At 43.8% G+C, this 21,450-nt stretch overlaps 1 protein-coding gene across 4 annotated transcripts in view; it reads right to left on the reverse strand.

Moving 5' to 3' along the window:
• Positions 1–325: 325 nt before the first annotated feature.
• Positions 326–21,450, reverse strand: part of opa1 (OPA1 mitochondrial dynamin like GTPase) — a 30,385-nt gene continuing 9,260 nt past the window's right edge. For all 4 annotated transcript variants that reach the window (XM_037469305.2, XM_037469306.2, XM_037469307.2 and 1 more), the window contains 18 exons: positions 21,295–21,366; positions 20,979–21,078; positions 20,653–20,783; positions 20,339–20,411; positions 20,126–20,198; positions 19,924–20,039; positions 19,049–19,113; positions 18,764–18,840; positions 17,493–17,658; positions 16,983–17,135; positions 16,631–16,739; positions 16,180–16,259; positions 15,905–16,045; positions 15,644–15,760; positions 15,437–15,530; positions 14,891–15,001; positions 2,283–2,353; positions 326–2,123 (listed from right to left, as the gene is read on the reverse strand). In XM_037469305.2, coding sequence (XP_037325202.1) covers positions 2,289–2,353; positions 14,891–15,001; positions 15,437–15,530; positions 15,644–15,760; positions 15,905–16,045; positions 16,180–16,259; positions 16,631–16,739; positions 16,983–17,135; positions 17,493–17,658; positions 18,764–18,840; positions 19,049–19,113; positions 19,924–20,039; positions 20,126–20,198; positions 20,339–20,411; positions 20,653–20,783; positions 20,979–21,078; positions 21,295–21,366 — 1,743 coding nt within the window. In that variant the 3' untranslated portion in view covers positions 326–2,123; positions 2,283–2,288. The remainder of the gene's footprint in view (positions 2,124–2,282; positions 2,354–14,890; positions 15,002–15,436; positions 15,531–15,643; positions 15,761–15,904; positions 16,046–16,179; positions 16,260–16,630; positions 16,740–16,982; positions 17,136–17,492; positions 17,659–18,763; positions 18,841–19,048; positions 19,114–19,923; positions 20,040–20,125; positions 20,199–20,338; positions 20,412–20,652; positions 20,784–20,978; positions 21,079–21,294; positions 21,367–21,450) is intronic.

The raw sequence follows: 21,450 nt of genomic DNA on the forward strand, positions 1-21,450 counted from the left end.
CACGTGCAAGATTTGGTGATCGTGTAAGCGTTACTCAACCGGCATCATGACATGAGTAACAAATACCTGCAAAACTAATGACATTTCTACCAACTTTTGGCTGGTACACTATATAAGGCTAACACTAGAATTGGGTCAAAAGGTCCACAAGACTACTAAATAGTTTGGTCAACTTTCTCCAAATTATGAGTGTTGTCATTAGCTAAAGGTGCAGGTAAATAGACGTTCAATGAAGAAAAATGAAGCTGCATGCACTTATCTCCAGGTGACTAAATGTGCAAGCACATTAAAGACTGAATGGACAAGATGACACATGAAAAAAAAGGACATTTTAATTTGTCAATTTTATTTTTAAATTTCTCTTTTGAACACAAATTTAATAAATAATGCTGATGGGGTACACCATGCAAACATTACTTTCTACAACATAAAACCTTTTTTTGAGCCCACTCACAGATTCTGATACATATGTGTTTCACTCTGCATACACGTGCTGTACATTGTAGGGGCTCCGTGAATTTGTATCGACTTAACCTGTACAGAATGCTGAGCCTGTCCTATGCATGACTTTATGCATCTATGTGTGGATCTATCTATCTATATACACAGACCAACATGAACACGTCAATGTCTTGGTTTACTTCTGGTGAAACAAATGAATGAAACCATTCAAATGAGGAAGAGCGTGTGGATGTATCGACAGAGTCACAACAGTCCAAATGACGGAAGGGGATGTGAAATAAAGAGTTCAAGATGATAGTGACTAAAAAGCAGAATATTGGGAGCAATGTGGGCACTTTAAGCAGAGGAGAGACTTCTAGAATTATACAGTCTGTTTAAAAATGACATTTTCCTGTTTTATAATTTTGTGGATCAATTCTGTTCATCTACAAAAGGGGGATTAACATTCCCTTTGTTTTCAGGTATCTGGTCACATCCCTCCAAGCAGCAAGAGTGAAAGGATCTGAGTGTTATCACAGAGAGTGGAAAACCCAAAGTGGAGACGTTGAGTGGAACAACTGACCACATTTCAGCTTTTGAAAATCCAATTAAATGCACATTTAAATCGTTTCATCATTTAATTTTACACGGTTGCTATGACACATTTAACTGACGAAGCAATGTGAGCTATTGAGAAATGATGTCTGAAACCTTAGAAGTTATATAACAATGTAATATTTTCACATCACATAATGTAGTTGGCTGCGGCTCTTTTATCTAAAAGCATCCTGAATTTATGTTTCATTCGAAAAACTAGACAAATACAGAAACAAGAAGCATGACCAGCACATTGTGTGCTTTTTGGCAGACATATTAACAGACCAATGTAAAAATAAACTCCCATTAGATCAAAAAGAAAGGAAAAGAAATAAATCTATACATACTATTGTTTCCAACCCCCTTCAGAGCTGTTGGTAACCGGTTAAAGAATACTTGTTGTGGAGTTACAAAGGAGAGCGTTGATGGCAGGGAAGCTGAATATCAAAGTAGAAAGCTACTCTTAGAAATAGGTGAGGACATCTGCTGCTCACATTGAGGTCTACATGGAGAGAATAGCTGCTGCCTGGAGGCAGAACTTAAGTGCTTTGAATCCAAAGTGCTGGTAAATGTTAAATATAGAAACATTTTTATGCACCAGGAAAGTGTTTTTGACGAATTTCAGGAGCGGCGATCAAAATGAAAAGTACGAAATTCAAGGATATTCTACTCATCATGAACAAGAGGCGACACTCTTCTAATCACACGTACACAGACACCATCAGCTGGAAAATGATAAATTGGAGATATTACCATGTACACAATCCTCATTTATTGAAAATGAGAGGTTAGATGTCTGACAACACTGTGCATGCTTCTCATTTTCCTCCTGATCTCCCCTCTTGACCCGGGACAGTTTGCAAGAGGAAAATAAACGCCAAGAAAAATCAAAGAAAGAGCTTCAGTTCAGGTCCATCGTTTCATCAGCTTCAAAAAAGGGGGACAGGTAGCCAAGCCGCAAATATTAAAATCAGATGCGTGAGTGATGTGGACAAGGTCAGGCTGCGATGGCGGTCATTTTCAGATGACTTGTCTTTGTTCAGTGCATTTCTCTGCTGTGATCCATACGTTTACTTTCAATAGTTCTGGAAAGGAAAAGAGACAAGGGGTCATATTTACATTCAGTGCACAAACATCCCCCATTTTCCTACTGTCAGTGTTGATTTAGGAACTAGGAATTTCATACAATTTGAACATTTACTATTGGTAGTAAAAGTTTAGCCATACAGCACAGAGACACATACCTCGTCTCATTTTTCCTTGTGAAGAGCTTCTATGAAGGCTTCAAGTTTCTCCTGAATCTCACGAACTTTTTCTACAAAAAAAAGCAGGTTGGAGAGTCAAACCCCTGATAAAAACACAAACAAATACACGTATAGGAGGGTAACATTGACAATGAATTGTCCCATCATTTTATTGATTTAATTAATATAAGAAGGAAAGCCAAAGATACTTTGGCCTCCACTTGTAGCTTTTTGCTTTTTTTCAATCCTTGTAAACAAAATATTTGAATGAACGGGTAATAGAATTGTTAGTTGCAGCCCTAAAACATTTCCAATGATCATGATTCAAATGATGGACTGCTCTCCTCAAACAGTGTGAATTAGAGTGTTTCTTCTGCCCAGTCAACAAACATCAGGAACGGTGGCAGCTCATTAATCACGTGCACTTTTGGACAGAGCAAATATGAAACATTTGTACCCTACCATGTACTTCTTTTCACCCAGACCTCCTTCACACATGATGATGATGATGAAGCCTTGTGTTCCCAGTTAGCAAAGACCACATCAAAGCCCTCCCCCTCCCCCGTTTGTGGTATGTACCTCGCAGGCCACGTCGCTTATGGACACAGGGAGGTACCACAACAACAACAGTTCACATAAAAGGGAGGAATAGACTGGAAAAACGTCTGCACTGCTATTGTCCGAAGGCCGCATTAGACGAGCAGCCCTTCCACCCAACATGTGCAGTCACATGCGGGCCATCTAAAGCAGTCTTAATCACTGATTAAACAGTGGCTGAAGGAAGTCTGCGGGCCAACACAGCCAAAAGATGCCAGCTGCACCTCGCGGGCCTCGCCGGCTCTCCGGCTTCCCCGTCACCGCCGCTAATCTGTCTGGATCTCCTCCAAGCACAAACTCAAACAGCGGCTCTGAAAAAGGACAAACCAGCGCTGCTCCGTCTTGGATCAATCTGCCACACGAGATCCATAGGCGACCCATTGTCGATCCTTTTCCTAAGAGACTGCCCCGATGAAAACAACTTTAAAAAGACTTCGGAGGGAGATAAATCATTGTGGTTTGGGTCTCGCAGCCACAGTGCTGTAAGTGTCCATTTCAGGTCGGCACAAAGGTGATGGTAAGTGTGTGCGTGCTTTGGAGTGAAACTAAATATTGTACTCTGAGGGCTTGTGTGCAGCCCCCTTTTGATGGGAGCACGGCTGCTTAGGTATCCTTTTCCTAGCGGATGAAAAGCACACGGTTGTTAAGAACCCCCCCCCCCCCCCCTCCTCCCCCCATAAAACTACTCAGCCAAAATGTCTTGAGAACCTGCTAAAGTGGTACACCCACCTATCCACTCAACACTGGCAGGTGGCAAAAACAACAAAATTAGAAAAAAAATCCCTGCCCTTTAAATCTCTGTTAACACACTCAGGCAAACTGGCAGGACGAGGTGGAGATTACCACGCCTAAGGGATGCATTAAGGGGGGCCTGTCGAGGGGGCACGCTGACAAGTCGCTGCAGCAGGTGTGGGGTTGAATGAAACGTAACCCTGCCGTACGCCATTCCAGCACGCAGCCCGCCGCAGGGCACGGCTCAGCGGCAACGGACTAGAGTTCAGCCGCGTGGGCTGCACGCCCTGACCGCAGAACAACACAGCTCAATCCCAGCCAATCAGAGTGGGATTACCAACACATCTGTCCGACCCGAAAGACTTGTGAGGTACGGGGGTGTGGAGGTTCCCGACTGTCGGATCATCAAAACATGGGAAATCCCCGGGCTCAGGCTTCAAAGCTTCTAAGTGGGTTTAGATGTGGCGGATGATGAGGTGCTCCACGGCGCCTCAGTGCTTCGCATGCGGCGCGCTTAACACGGGTCAAACATCAAGGGTCACGCCCACTGTCGGCCAAAGGTACCACGCACTTCTAACGCACAGGGGTCAGATTACGGGGCCTGTGATAAGACAAAATGTTGGTTTTCCACAGAAAAGTTTAATACGGAAGGATTAAAAGGAGTGAACACAAAGTTGTGTTTGTGGGCAGCTCTTAAAATACCATCTCATATAGCCCCAAAACGTCAAGGCACTCATTTGCCTCAAAAGGATTTACATTATACTACAAAATATGACAAAATCAGTAAATATGCAAATAAATATGATCGTAAGTTTCATCAGTTCGGAGCAACTTCCATGTCCCATCAAGCAAAAAAATGTCTTGCATTTGAGCAGCCACCTATTTTAATACTTATATATATATATATTTCATATTCCATGACATTTCAAAAAGACCTAACTAAACCCATAAACTTACCGCAGGATGCTTAATGACTTTAAAACGAGCCTTCGGCAGCTTCCAGCGGCCCAGGAGGCCACTGGTGAACGACAATGGCTGCTTACAACAACAAAAAAGCACAATATTCTGCTGATGAAAACGGTGAGAAACAGATATTTATTTCCCCCACACCATCTGTTTGCCACCAAGAGACACTAGCGAGGGGAAGAAAAGGCCACGACAAGGCTTTCTTTCCTCCGTCCCGTGGAAAGGCCACAACAGTGGACCGAGTCACCGCTGCCGGTCCCTCGCTGAGCAGTGGGAGTAGCGATCTGAAAACTCCATTTAGGCCCCTGTTTACCTAAGAGATGAGCCCCAAAACACAGTCATTCAACCGCTCACCCCTTTATCTGGTCATGAATATTCCCATAATCCTCTGGCCTCTATCCCAGAGGCCCCTTCTTTAAGATGCTCGGCGCTGTGTGGCTTGGCGAAGACGGAGGGACTCCTCATTGAGAAAAAGAGAGCCAGACCCCCCCCCCCCCCCAAAATTCCCTCTTTCAAGACCTTCTCCCCGGCTGATCTCCACATGAAATGATATCTCATTCACTCGCACTCCGTCGAGTCCCGTAAGCCTGCCACAGCCCAAGCCGCTGGCAGAAGGAGGGCCGAGCCACAAAGGCTTTAATTGACCTGTAATTAGAGTGTGAAACTGCGCGGCCCCACTGGACAAGTAGCCAACACAGAAGACAGGGAGAAAAAGGAGAGAAAGAGAGAGAGAGGGAGGGACAGGGAGGCCTGCAACTCACTATGAGAAAGAAAAAAAAATACATAATCCTCTTACTGGCCGCTCTCGTGTAAAGAAAAGGTGGCCGTTATGAGAAAGTGGCAACAGGGAGATTTTAGCGGATGAGATGTCTTGGTACCGAGGTTGATGCTACCTTGGCTCCCATGAAGCGGCCACGCAGGGATCCACAGTGCGCTCTGCAGACGGAGCCGGGGCGGGTCCCCGTTTTCAAACCTGCCATCATTCATGCAGAAACCTTTACGCTCTCATGACTGCCAGGGTAACAGAGCAGGTAGGGACTCAAACCATTTTAATGCGACCTCTTAATGTAACAAACAGAGCAGTCTCCCCCCCACCTCACTCTGCTTGATTTGTCACTAAACCGGGATGCTCTTGCTATAAAAACTGGGCCACGGGACCTGTGGTCACTGGGAGAGCTGGGATATCGCCGGCCCAACGACGGGTCAGGGACAGAGCAATGAATCAGCCCCCGCAGTTATCTAGAAAACAGATGCCCCGGAGAAGAGCGGCGCGACCCGCGGAAAGACATGCAGAGGTTTGAACAGGTCACAGCTCGGGGTCAGACGACCCCGAGAACGACACAACGCAGAGGGATCCCTGGAAAGAGCCAGGTGACGACTGACGTCTGGCGAGGTTCGCCAGGGCCGTTAAAAAAGGGCTAGAGATTTGAGCCGATTTTAGTACAGGGGGGGTTGTAAAGATCAAGATAACCACATTTGGAAGAGGGGGGCGTTCAGCTCCGGGCCGGATGGGTTTAACGGAGGGAAGATACACGGTAGATGTAGACGATTATGAACACAGCTCAACTAAAACATTTTCAAATATTAGTAGTGAACAGTGAGACACTAATGACTCATGGTGTAAAGTCAGAGGTGTGAAGCTCCCCTCCACCCACCCAAATGGAGCCTTGTGCTGAGGCTAAGTGGCAATCAATCTCGAGTAGCCACAAGGACCCAGAGACGTGAGGCCGACGAGTCGTGTTTGAACTGAGATGCTGTCAGAAGCCTGCAGAGAAACTCCCCTCCATCGGCCACAGGTGTGTTGACCGAGTTAACCCACGCTCAACTCCAGCGAGCGCGCAATGTAAACAGTTTTGAAAAAGGCCTGCCTACTTCCAGCCTGGAACCCGGGCTCCGGTGTAAACGACCCGTTTGTAAATCACCTCCGCGCCGTCCGGTCTTGACATGGCACTGACCCCAAACCAGCCAATTAAACAAAACAACAGGGAGAGAGCGCGCGGGGGAGATAAGACGGGTCGCCTCTCCTCTCCGCTGCCCTCAGGTGAATACACGTTTCCAGCTGTTGTGGGACCCCCCACGCCGTCACATCAATGTAGACGCTGCTGGAATTCCTTTCAGTCCCAAGCGAAGGCCTGTTCAGGCTCATATGCTGCAGCGCCACAACTACAGGTGTTTTACTTGCAAAAAGGCTAATAAAGCCTTAAGCTTTAATTAAATTCATAGTCCATACATAGCTGGCCCCCACGTACGGGAGCCATCGTTTGTTTAATAAGGGCTAGTTTAGTGAGACTGGTCCATGCTGCGAGAAGCGATAGGCAAAGCGAGACTCTGCAATACCCCCATAACAGCATACAAGAAACAACTTCCGCCCTCATAAAATGTGACTATTGAAAACAGCAGATGTCCAAAATATTCTCCTGCCTATTCTCAACCACATTACTGTTCAATAAACGAGACCCCCGCGTTGGGTCTGTTAACTAGACCACAGTAAATCACAGTAAATCAGAAGCAGGGAAAGGCTAACCTCCCAGGGCAGTCGTGACCTGAGAACGTTTCAAAGTTTGCCTTTTTCCACCTATCGCAGAGGAAGTATATGTTTTTTCTATTACCTCATCTTAACCAGCACCTGATGTCAGACGTTTAGCGGTGTGTGAGTGACAGGAGGATCAGTGTGAACGGCTCCCCGGTGGCTGCAGTGTGCTGGAAACATGTGAACAGAAGCACACACCTCCTTCGCTTCCTATTTCCCCCCCCCCCCCCCACACACTTGCTGCGTCTCTCCCCCTTGAGGAGAGTGATCGATGGCTTCACATTTTCCTTTCCTAGGTTTTTCAACCTATTTATCACCACCGACATTATCGCCTCTTGATTGGTTGTCATCTGAAAAACACACAGGTGCTTTCACTCTTTTCCTTATTCCGGTGGATTTACTGGTCTCTCGGGAGCAGCTAAATAACCTGCAGATGGTTTACCAGTCATCCAGTAGGGTAGAAGCCCTTTTAAAGTACCATACTTTTATTAGTAGTTTTCTCACGTTAAAGTGTTCTAAAAAGGATAATGTTCATCAAAGGCTGTTTTAGCAACTTCACACCAGGGCTGCCAACCAACAGATGCCTTATAAAGAGCCTGGCTGCCTGATATCTAAGGCATGTTGTGCGCAGCTAGGCATCCCTCACTGTTGACAAGAGAGGAAGAGAGGAAGGAAGGATGGATGGATGTATAGGAGTGGAGAGAGGAAGTGAGACAGTGACGGGAGGGAGTGTGACGAATGATGGGACAGTGGAAATCGGTGAGGTGAGAGACTCCCGTGGGTTACAGCAGTTAAAATGTCATTGGCAATGTTAGTCTGTTGCCAATTTTATTCATTAATAAATTACATTTTGGGTTTATAAAAGGTCAAATATTTGTTTAAAAAAAGGCAAAGGTTAGGTCATTGTTTTTCTGTCCACAAATTAAAATATATTCAGTTTACTGTCAGCAGGAAAGAATCACATAATTGTTTATCAAACGGTTTGGTGATTATTTTCTTGACAAATAATTACTTTTGGCAGCTTTTGGAAAAGCGAATATAGCGTTCTAAAGAAAACAGGACTTGATCACATTGTACCCGAATTAAAACTAATATCAGTAAAGGAAATTGGTTACAATATGGAAGTGTAGCCTAATTTAGTAGAGCAGATATGAGGACACACATCCCGTTGATGCAGTTTTAACCTTGGCCTTCACTCATCTAGCAGTCGACACCACAGTACAGTAAGAAATGTGGGAAGTATTCAAGATATATAAACAGATGCTTTAGAGGGTCTTGTGATAAAAAAAATTAAAAAAAAAGTCTGCTCCCCTCGTAGATCTTTTTTACACATCATTACAGAGAAAACATTAGATTAAATGCAGCAGAGGCAGCTTCAACCGTGCCAGTGTTATGACAACTGTGGATCTACTGTTTGTGTACTTGATGCCCCCGGGCAGAAAATGGGTAATTTGGCAGCAACTCTGCAGCCTGAGGTTTCTTCCTCCATGGGACAAAAACAAACTTATACTGAATCACTACTAAGCCTCCTTAGATTACAAAGCTACACATTGTCTAACTATTTCATTCAGAGACCAAACAAAAAGAAGAAAAAACATGACAGGAAGAGTGGGATGCTTACAGAAAGAGCAAGAAAGGTGGGGGGGGGAAAAGTAAAAGAAAAAAAAGGAGTGAGAGAAATCCAAGCAAGGCAGCAGCGTCTTCTCAGATGTGATGCGATGAAGCAACAGATAAGTTTAGGAAAAATACAAGTCACAAAAAGTTCACACAGAAGTTGGAATGCAAGTAAGGGAATTTTTCAACTTTTGAAGTTTATACTTTGTTGCTTCAACCCTCATTTAATAAAACGTGATCAGGTACTACTATCTTGCAGCAATTGTAAAAAAACAAACAAAATATCTTTACTTCACTCTTGCAGGGGTCACATCAGCGGGGCAGAGATGAGTGGAGCGTTTACACTCTGTGATATCATGCAAGTACACACACACACACACACACACACACACACACACACACACACACACACACACACACACACACACACACACACACACACACACACACACACACACACACACACACACACACCACCTTAGAGAGATACGTCATTCCCTACAGAGGAGCACTCGCTAATCACTCGGGAGGAAGCTGCTCAAAAGAGACGGAGGGGGAGGAGATGAAAGGAAACAAAGTGAGCGTGAGGCTGAGCAGGCATTCCGGTGAGCAAGCTCAGACAACCAGCACATTATTGAATTCTGCCTCCACACGAGAGCGAGAGAGAGAGAGAGCGAGAGCGTGAATGCATGTGCAAACACGCAAACACTTCACACATTGTCACTGTTATTTAGGGCGCTTTCTGTCGACACCTTTCATTCCTAATAAATCCATAATCTTCTGCACTTTTGCCCCATTTGTCGGTTGCAACGTAAACACCCAGTGAAGATGGCGATCTCGTTGTGAAAGGCTGTGCGGTGGAAAGGTGTTCATGGACTCTGCTCTTCCAAACCGTGCCAGCAACCAGCAAAGTTTAACACGGACAGACCTGATTTTACATTTTGAGCCAGTGGCTAGCTGAAGGCCGCTGCTCTCAGGACACCGCCACAAGCGACGAGGCCGTTTCAGGTAGGTTGCCCCCCCTCAGGGAAACACTGTTGGTCCTGTTAACACTTTGACCCTTAGCTCGCACTGTGAGCTACGAGCAGCCGGCTCACTGTCCAAAAGCCAAGAGTGAATAAAAAAAATAAAATCACCATTAAAAACATGCATCCCAGATACGCAATCTCCACATTGTCGAGTGACAGCTGGGAACCGATTCTTCCCCTTTACGGACGGCCATGTCATGTGGCAGAGGAGGAGGTGGAGTAGAGGAATGAAAAAATAAAAACTACAAAAACGAAACGCACACCAAAGCTGCGGCTCTAGGTCGCTGTAAGACACAGAGAAGGACAAACGAGGAAAATACAACTAACGTTTTGGGTTGGTTGGAAAAATACCATAAACCTTAGATTACAGCAAGAGCCCATTGAGAAGGTGATCCGAGTGTAATGAATGACACATTGTGTATGGAACCTATGAATTTGACACATATGCAAATCATAATGTATGTTCCTGAGTGTTCTGTGTCTGGAAACTCACATTATTAACCATCATAATTTAAGTAGTAGTTCAACCAACAGTAGTGTGGTGGTGTAGTGGACTTTCAAAAACAGGCAGCATGCTACCTTTTACAGTATAACACACACACACACACACACACACACACACACACCTCCTATGAAGGGCAACGAAGCAGCCAGGCAACATCCCAGTGGACTCCTAAGAGGCCTTTGCTTGAACACTAGGCCTGGGCTGCGCTCCAGAGACGGCACTGTGCCATACAGCTGGTCTGGCACACGCACAGACGCTGACACACACACACACACACACTCAGTGTGCAGTGCAGTGTACCAGTCATTAACAGTGCTTTCACACGGTTGCTGACTGAGGCACACACCTGACCTGTGTGCGTAACCTGAGCACTGATGAGCATTCCTGCAAGTAGAGGCAAATACAACCCAATAACAAACTGCCCCTGGGAGCATATTTTGGCGTTTGTTAAGTGCATTCATCCTTTCTCCCGCCTCCCATCGGCCCCACTTCCCCCCCCCCCCCCGTCTTCCATGCTTTTCCCCCCATAGTGGAGGTTGTGTGGTCTCAACTCCTTTTCTCCTTCTTTTCCTCTCCCTCTCTGTAAAGGGAGAGAGGGACGGGGGTCAGTTGGAAAGAATTTCGCATGAGGGTTCCAGAGAGTTGGAGAGATGGAAAGGAAAGCTAGCTGGATCAAGTGGCCTGTGGTATTAGCTGGCTGACCTGTGGGGGTCAGATCATAGTTTTGGGTTTGAGGCGATCTGACCTTCTGTGTTTTAGAAAGGGCTGAAGATTGTCAGGGTAGGGGTGGATGAGATGAGGAATGAAGATTTCATCATGCATCAAGTAGGGTTTCTTCATAGACAGAAACATACCGGCCCCTTTTCCTCGAGAACATTTCATGGCTTGAAACAGGTGCGTGTGGCTTTAATCAAGTGCACGTAACTTCAGATTTGAGTAGATACACCAAAAATATGTTGCCGAGGAGTTTACCGTGAGTTCATCAAAAGCATAAGTTATATCGGAACAATTACTTCAATGTAAGAACAGCACTTTTGGGCCTCAGAAGTTTGTTCTTTGAGACGTGTCACAGAGTCAGCCCCATCAGCCAATGCAGTTCAGTTCAGACTGACTTTAGCCGGATGGACCCACATGCTCGCGCCCACGCACGCGGGTCCAGGCTGCATTACATCCAAAGGTCTGTGCGAAGTGTCAGACAGCTAACGACCCGGATCCTCCTCTCACCCACTAACTCAACAGACAGATGGAAAAGGTTTAAACTATCAAATATACATTTTCTAGAAACTAAAAATCTGCTGTGTACCGCAAAATTAGGGTTTAGTGATTTAAGCATCTGGAGATGCATTTTTCCGGAATATATTGTAGGTATGAATTACAACAAAATTGCTTTTTGGGGTATTTTTCATGCATCCCCTGGCAACTAGACTGCAAAAGAAACAAAAAAGGAGAAAGACAAAAAGGAACAACATGTAAGAAATGTCTCCAGCCAAAGACGAACCCGGAACTTAGTGGCCACCTAAAAGCACCACGGTACAAAAACTCTGAGCGGCGTAGTTCTGACCTATGTCTCCTCTTGGCTACCTGTTCAAGGCAAATAACAGAAAAACACAGCCATCTTTGGTGCATTTATTGCTTTCCATTAAAATATACAATATCAATACCGTGCATGTTTGTATGTGAAAATTAATTAAAGAAAATAAACTTTACAGGGTCCTTTGCTGGACCCCATGAGCCTGGGACAGGATATGACGTGCCTGCACAGAAGTGTTTCTGCCATTGAGATCCCATGACAGATTCCCACATCTATCAGTGAGTGGAGTCCTGCTGCTGGAAAGTGGAAATGACATGCATATTTGGGGAAGTTTTGGGATCTACTTGCCTTGTAGGATTTGCAAGGCCAGGCAGGTCTGGGCATTCCAGACAGTGTCTATTGGAGCGAGAACTGCCTGTGTGTGTGTGTGTACACGCACGCTTGTGCTGTCACTGTAAAGCTGATTTCACTGCAGAGGGGAGATGTGTATTCGTATCTCTTTTCTATTCCTCTGTGTTTGACTGTGCCTATATGTAATGTATAGGTAAAAGATATGTACAAGTGTGTCCGCATGTTTGTCTACTTGAATGGAGATTACAGCACGCATCCTGTTCCTATATTATTTGAATACACGGGTGTGTTTTTAAAGGGAAAAAGTCAGTGATGGGGCGTGTGTGTGTGTGTTTTCTCAAGGCGATAATTGAGTCAACCAAACCAAACATACACAGATAAACCGACCACTAAAAGTATTGCGTCATTCCCGTGCAGGCCTTTACAAACCGAGTCAGTCAGGGATTCCAAATGAAGACAAGAAACAATAGAGAATGTGTGTTTAGATAAATTGACAACACTCTTAAAGGGTCAATATTTAATTGGTGTTGCTGTGGCGGCAAATTTTCAATTAGCTCCTCTGTATAGAAGCCAAGAATATCTGGTGGCAGGAAAGAAAAAATACCGCAGGAGCAAACTTTTCGGGGGCAGATAGCAAAACAACTGCCGACTAAATGCTACATACAGAATGAAATAGGGCTGATAATAAAGTCATTGTCAGGGTGTCTGTAATTTGCAAAAACTCCAAATTATAAAGATCCTTTAAAAGCCTTTTAAAAGTAATGTACTCAAACTTCACGACCAAAAATGTGTTTGTTTTCCTGACAAAGTTTTGAAGGTGCCGATGAGACTGACTGACGTGTTAAGGAAATGTTTATACAGTTAAAAAGATACATGATTACACAATCAATACAATTTTATTATTATTATTGTGTTTTTTCAAACCATACAATTTAGATCATGTAAGAATGGTATGCGTTTTAGCATTTGTTTGTGTAAATGAGAGAATGGTGGTGTGTTTAGAACTCTAAGAAAACTATGCTAGCCTGTGTGTGTGTGTGTGTGTGTGTGTGTGTGTGTGTGTGTGTGTGCCTTTATGGTGACAGGAACTATGATTAGGAGTATGTTTATGTGTGTGTGTGTGTGTGTGTAGGTAGATATAGCAGCAAGCCTTGCATTCTGCTTTGTGAATACAGAGTTTTTGCTGAATAGGACAAAAGCAGAACAAGACCCAACCCCTATTGTCCGAGCTGCAAATGGGAGCCTTCAACGTGCAGACAGGTAAAAATTAGCGGATGTGGAGAGCCCACCCCCCAAAGAAATGTCTTTAAAAACTTACCAACTGAGCAGAAATACACATGTGCACAGTGTCAACGCCACACTCAGTACTTATAAATAAATAAAAATGCAATGTATTCTTAATCGATTCTGCAAACGCATTATCACACATCGGCAAGTACAATCTTACCCTCAGATCCTCGTCATGAGAAGATTGGTCTTTTTTAATTGCCTCTCTACAGTGGCTTTATAGATTGAATCCTGTACAGACAGGAACACATTAGGCAAGGAATTCTCCCAACAGCTAGAGGGGGGGGGGGGCGGTGCTAACCAGCAGTGTGCTTAATCAACCCTCTGAAGATAAATAAATATACATCTCCATTGAAACAACACGAGTCTCTGGTGGAACTGTCTAAGGCGTGGGGGCAACTGTCGACAACTAGAGAGGTCGTGTGTGGGGCCACATAAGACAAAGACATTTTCTCCATCAGTCTCTGGTTGCCATTAAAGCAAGGCTCAAACAGAGACCAGAGCCATACGCGCAGTGACTCATCGAAGCCTCGTCCCACACGCACACTCAACAAACTAGCACGCCAGGCGTGACCTTCTACGACCCAAGGATTTTCCAAATGATGATTCACCAAGATGCGTTTCTGAGAAGCCCCCCACCTCCCCCCCTTAAATTGATTTCTCTATTTACTTTATAAACCTTACCAATAACGTATACATCTAACATAATTGAAGATAATAAATGTGGCCAGCATAATCTTTTTGAAAGTGGGTTTAAATGGTGGATGTTTTTTTAGAGCATTTACTCGCATTTCAAGTGACCCAAAACCTTTAATCAAGTTCAGAGAGATGACTTTTGTGATTATAGGTCATGCATTTGTTGCAGAGTAAGTAATAGTCACGGTATTCTGATTCGTATGCGTGTCAGATGGAGAGACAGAGAGCAAGTCCTGGCTCGTCTTTGAGGCGTGTGAGCATTCTGCAAACTGCGCTGTGTTCAATCAATATGTTGTGTTAACAGAGAGCTGGGCAAATAAACATTTTTCAAATCTTTAAGCCAATCGGACACCTCACAAGCGCAGTGTAGACAAGTGCATACAACCCTTGTACAAAGCGGCAGCAGTACTGCCTACTACATGAAGACTTTCATATATGTCTACAACAGAAATGTTCAATCTGCCTTAAAGAGAAGCTTCAATTGCCAGTTGGACATGCAAACTGATGGAATAGTGCTGTAACAGACGGGTCAATACCATTTCCTTTAGCACTACTGCCACCTACTGACATTCACAATGTTCCAAAAAAAGGAACCATTGACACACCACAAGTTTAGGTATGTAGGCAAGTTGCATTAGGGTCTATAGTTTTTTAACGTCATCATATCTAATGAAGAGTCCTACAACAACCAATGGGACAAGCTGAAAGGGACAAACTGCCTTCAAGTGTGGTTTTATCCAACATTATTACTACAGTGTTAGTGCGTCTTACTGAGATCCTCGGCAAGCTGAACTCGGCGGCCAGTGATGAGGTGGGTCTTCTTCTCCATGTCTTCACCAAAGTCATCCAGCACCTCCTTTACATTTTTCTCCAGTCGGCGCACTGAAATGACAAATAGAGGAACACACACACACAACAATCAATATTCAATTTTTTCGAGAGTAATTGTTAATTTTCTCTTTCGGTGAGCAATATATACATTTCCTTATTGAATAGTTATAAACTATAGAATAGTAATTAACTATATAGCTTCAAACATGAAACGCTGTGTCTTTTGAACTCTGCGTTGAGACTCCCTCTTATATGACCAAAAGTGATATTGTAGTGATATATGTTGTATTACAATCAGTGCAGCAATAACATTACAAAACATTTCACAGTAAAACTACTGGCTCCAAACAGTCAAATCCAACTATGTGACAATACGACTGATCCAAACTTGAGAGGCAATGCAATGCAGAGTCTTTGATATATAATCCACATGGGATTTGTGCTTTTGTTTATTTAAATAATGGACAGCGCATTCCCTGTCCTTACCCTCCGTGTTGGTGAGCTGTTGTCGGAGAGTGTTAGCTGTGATGACCAGCATCCTCTGGATTCTCCAGAACAGAACCACATCATTGCACTCCAACTAGAAATACATGCAGGCACACATCTTAGCTTTTCACACGCTGACTTTGAATACAGATGAAAAATAAGTTGTAAAACGAAGACATTTCAGGATTGCTCATCGTCTTTCCTCACCTCAGAGTCGACAAAGTGCCTCTGGTAGTAGTAGAAGCCTCTCTTGCAGAGATTACAGTGAGACAGCGCCTTCTGCAAGAAGTGTCGGCGATACAGCTGATGCCACGTGTCCTTGATCTGTCCATGTAAAGAGAGCAGTAATTCAGTAGTTAATGGTTAGCGGCATAGTGAAGCACCATATGCATGCTACAGCTGAAACTATAGGAAAGCTTGTATTATATTTATGTGAGCCAGGACCATTCAAACGCAGGTATTTCTCACCAGCACAGGGTCAACTTCAACACCTCGTCCCTCCAGATTCTTCCTGACAGTGGTGACCTCGTCATTGGCCAAGTAGGCTGTGTGCTCATCGTGTAGCTTCAGCAAGCGCTCCAGCTCATTCTTTGTCTCATTACGAATGTGCTGGAAGGTCAAATAAACGGAAGTTAGCGCTCCCCTCGCGGCGGGTGTTAAGATGTACAGTAGGTGGCTTTTTGCACTTTAAAACCTTTCATGGGGTTTCTCAAAATTAGCACACTTAAGGCTTGAACCCTGACCTGATCTGGTGTGCGGTTCATCCAGTTCAGCCATCTCTGCCTCCAGCCTGGACCCACCATGTCTCGGATTACTGACTCAGCTACAAGGAGAGAGAAGAGCAAAAGCCATGAGCATTGACGGCACCACAGAGACACAGCAGTGGACCACCACAGCAGCCTAGAAGAGATAGCCAGGAAGCAACTGGTTTAACAATCAACATCAATATGTGGAGTTAACGTTTTTATTTTTTGAAATTCAGTTGAACAGATCCGACATGACTATTTTTTAACACTAGCAATGGAGGAAGTATAATGCCAGGAGAGAAAGGCACTTAAGATGTGAAATCTTTGTTACAACTGTCCCTGCTCAATTGTATTTGTGTCTACACATCTAAATAGGCCTCGGACACATTTTTATCACTTTGTTAGACCCGGGAAGTGAGTCTAGTACTGGATAAGTGACATTACGCACTGTCTTTGAGGCGTGACTGCAGGGTCTCCTCCATGAACTGGATGGCTGCATCCCACTGGGGCTTGTCTGTGATGGAGCGGTCTTCTAGGGCATTGTGCTGGATCACCCTCTGACACACACACACACACACACACACACACACGGAAGTAAGGAAAAATGTAAGTCTTCTACCAGATGTGCCACAAACAGTTCGCATTATGGGGTATTTCAATCAATTTTAGCAAGAACAGTTTCTTTATATTCAGTGCACATCATTGTGAGAGTGAGTATGTCTGCTTCAGGAAATGTTAAATAAACTAGTTTGTGGGCTCTCCGTGCCCTTGCACACAGGGTGAGTGGATTCAGTGTTTACCAGGCTGTCCATGGCCCTCTCATTCCACTTGTGCCTCTTGATGCTCTCGTCCTTCACAGCCTCCTTCAACTTGTCAAAAATGTCGTCCTGGTCTTTGCCTTTGTATTCAGCCATGAAGCGGGCAAACTCTTCCTGCAGCGTCTCCCAGGCAACCTGGCCACAAATAGTAGAAAGAAAGAAGGCTCATATTACCACAAGGCCCTTTCCTGACTGAATATTTGTCACGTTGAACTAAACAAGTAGCAAAGGAAACTTTTTGTATTTCAATACTGAATTATACAATACACATGATATGCCAAATCATCATGATGAATACATTTTGGCAACATCATCATTTATTTCAGAAAGAAATAAAACTTTCATTTACAAATGCAAAAGATCACTTTAATTTATCGGATTTAACCAACGTTGGATCGGATATAAAATAAAAGTCTCCAATTAACACAGAAAAATCATTATTTAACAGATTTGTCTGTGTTAAATGATGACCAGTTGTACCAGATACGTTACCTCAAGTGCTTTGTGTGGAAGCTGCTTGTCGGTCCACTGCTTGAGCTTGATGTCTACAGTGGTGTTAAAGGTACCAGAGTCCATTGTTTGGGCAGCAGGCAGGTAGATGTTTTCAATCACATGGGTGGAAACGCGTTCCCACAACTTCTTCTGCAGCATGGCCTCCCTGCAAGAGTAAAAGATGAGTCTTGGCAACTTCCTCGTTAACGGGCGGGAAGAAGAGATCTTTTAATAGGCACCAGTGGCAGTTGTAATTTTGGTTTTCCATCTTCTGACTTCTAGTAACAAGTCCTTTGATCGTATTGTAGATGCATGGAACAATTTATTCATTTTGATTTTGAGAATAATTTTTAGATTTAAGATGGATCAAACAAGCAAAAGTTGTCCAGCAGTGACCTGGTGAGGTAAGACAGTAATGAGTGAAGAGCGGATCATTCTGGTCCCAGCTTATTTTTATATGTAGTCAGTGCTGCAATCGCACTAGTCTGCAAATTCTCGTACAGCTCAAGTTTGACTGTTAACAGCCAACAGCCTCCACACTCTCAGTTTATCTCTCCAGGGCAGCGCGACAATGGAACAAAACCCTACCAAAGTCCCCTCGAAGAACAACCAGACCAGTGTTGGTCCTCCCTCATTTATCATAAACATGCTCATATTTCATTACGCTCCCCTTTTGTTCAGGGAAGGACTCCTCACTGCCAATAAGCGCCAACTCCAATATTGAGACTGGCTAACAGGGCCACCCTTGTCTACGTCCATGAGCCATTCATCAAAATATTGATCTGGGAGAACTGATGGCACGCACACTGGGGAGGGCCTCAACGCCGTGCTGCATCTTATTCAGCAAGGGGGCGAGCTTTACATTCATTCAGTCAGATACAGGAAGACATAGACCCACAGTTTGTGCTAAAAATAGCTTTCTACTAATGTCTGGTTGGGTGCAGAACCTAAGATCCAATTGCTGTCAGTCTGACCAGTACAAGTGAATAATGATGATCTATACTTGCTATGCAGAACCTGACATTTGACTAAACTGCAGGTAGAAGCAGAACAGAACACCTCTTTACAAACATAACAAAAATCAACGACATTTCAAGATTACTTGTGCTGCTAAATGGTATTCAAATTTATATTTTCATATAAAAAGGTTCAGACTCCGGACCTAAAATGTCTATCATTTTGGAGTTTTATCACAATTAGCAGTTAAAGTTGATAACATTGGGGGGGTTTTTTAATAAAGAAAAATGGAAATTAGCTTGTCATTAACTTACCAGTGTTGTGGGGTCACTTGACTCAAACTAATGACTTCATCCAAGATTTCATTTTTGGCCTTTTCGAAGAGTTCATTCTGCAAAAAACACAACATCCATACTGTAACTCATTGTAACTTAAATGGTGTGCTGTTGTTTCATAAACTCTTGTGTTTATCTTGACACAAATCCTGTGAATCTTAAAATTCCCAAAGTTCCAGCAATAATTTTACTACATTCTTAGAAGTTGTTTTTTTGGCAATGTCAATGTGTAATTTATGTGAACTTGCGGTCTGTTGTTCTCACCCTGTCCAGCTCTCTCAGGCGAGGGTAGTTGTTCTTCCACTCAGTCTCCAGGTTGAAGCGAGAGGCTGTGATGAGTAGGGTTTAAATATTATGATTTAAGTTAATTTAAAGTTACTAAATAAATCAACCTTGAAATCTACCTTTGTTGTCCCAAACAATAACTACCTTTAGTCAATGACCAGACAGGCACAGCGCCTGCTTTGTTTTAACTTGATAAGACATAACTGGAGCTTTCAGGCTGCAAATGGTGCCTCTCGTTTAATGTGAGGACTTTCCATCTGCTCTCTTAACTGGTCCCTTCGGAGGAGAGGGGATGGAGTCAATCACACAGTGTTTATCAATAGTCGTGGTTCTAGGCCTCGTGAAAAACACACCGAGCCTGCAGTCCCTTTCCAGAGCCCCCAATCCACAGTGGAGATTAGGCTAATTGCTGTTGTGTGGGGCCACAGCGCGGCGCCGAGCTGGGAGCATGGAGGCCGACTGTGTGTGATTTCATGGGGTATGGATCGATATGCGACACAATGGGCCTATTGGAACTGCAGCACCACGGCCATAAATCTCCTATGCTCTTAGCAATGGGCTTGAGCTTGTCTAGACCAATTGCAGTTGGAAAGCAAGGCAGAAAATGGAAAAGTGTGGCAGGCTTGGCTGGGTTATGCTAGGAGAGGGCGTTAGGAGAGCAGAAGAGAAATAGAAAGAGTAGCGCCTGTTCCCTGTACAGTTATTGAATAAAACCCTACAATGTTCATTTACACTATTAAATGCCATGGATTGTTAACGCCATTGAATACAAACATCACTCAACCACACAAATAACAAGCCATGTAAAGCAGTCAACAATAGGATAAGAGTTAAGTCCATGAATGCAGGCAGACCTTTGAAGACATCCGCTTGCTGCTCAACAGACTCCCGAACCATCTTCCAGAAGCAGTCGGAGACGGCCAAGCTCAAGTTCTTTGTTGTCACCTGGTGGGCCTTCAGCATGCCGTCCCTAATTTCAAACATACGTTCAGTTTCAGCTTTGAATTAATACATTCGATGAAGCATTGAATGTTTGGTGAATCAAGAGTAACTTGCTTTAGTAATCTAGAGTTCTGGAAGAATTCTTCCTCGTAGTCTTTAATGGAGTCAATGCTTTCACCGCTGCTTCCTGCACCCAAGACAGCAGAAGAAAGATCTAATGTTAGATTCATTACATAACAATAAAACCTTTTCGTATCGAACCACAGCATAAAAGTATGAAAAGATGTGACGTTAAATACAGCAAGAAGATTTGCTATTAGATGTTACCTTTTCCTGTCACCACTGCAAAGTAGCCCAGGGCCTTCATGGGAAACAGCTTTCCTTCCACTATTTGCTGAATCTAAAATGCAAAAAAAATAAAAGTACTTTTAGGAAATTTATGAGAGACCTCTCTGTAATACAAGCTTCTGCAAAATTATCTCATTGAAACAGTTAGAAAGGCACAGAGCCCCCTCTTGTGGAGCAGCTGCATATAGCTTCACTCGGCATGCTTTGAGAGAGATATACACTCACCGGCCACTTTATTAGGCCGGTGAGTATACAGTATATATAGAATTTGTGGGACAGTTAGGCCATCTTACTCGGTTTGGGCTGGCCAGGTTTTTCTCGGCCAAGTCCACCTTGGTCAGGACAAAGATTGTCCTCTTCCCCTGTGGGTCCATCTGGCTCACCAAGTCTGTTACAATGCTCCTCTCTGCATCCACGCTGCCATCTGAAGAGAGATCAGGAGGGCACAGCATATATGACAATAGTGTAGATATCATAACATAGAGGAAGGAAATCATGAAAGATGGAGGTGTTTTGCTCAAATGGAGGAGTCTTTAAGTCCTCTGACAAACCATCTGCCTGCACACAAAGACAATGGCTGCTTCCATATACGACAGCCAAAAGTAAACTCAATCCTCACCCTGAATACACAGGATGATTGCATTGGGATTCTGCATGTATGCCTTGCTGATGCTAAAGATGGTTTCCTTTGTATCCGTCGCCATGCCTGCAGTCACAGTCTTGGAGAGGAACACATTACAAAAGAAAAAAAATGAATAACTGTTTGTATTTGTGAAGACAAGTTTGTTTTATTGGCTTTGATAGTCCAAAGCTCAAACAGAACAAGAAACAAAAGTAATGACGCAAGTATGTACATGTGTAGACATTACAGAGTGTCCAGTATACCGTCAAATACAGTTGTTCACAACCTTTTGAATTAAAGAACGCATACTCACACTGATGACTCCTGGTAAGTCAACAAGCACCATCCTCTGGATTCCGGGGCCTTTGACACTCAAGGATATTGTCTGACAAGCAAAACATAAACATCACTATTCTATACAAATGTAAAAATCAGTAAAGAGCTGCTTTGTTGATCTGAAAGGAAGCAC

This window comes from Pungitius pungitius, chromosome 7, assembly GCF_949316345.1.
Source record: "Pungitius pungitius chromosome 7, fPunPun2.1, whole genome shotgun sequence".
Lineage (NCBI taxonomy): Eukaryota > Metazoa > Chordata > Actinopteri > Perciformes > Gasterosteidae > Pungitius > Pungitius pungitius.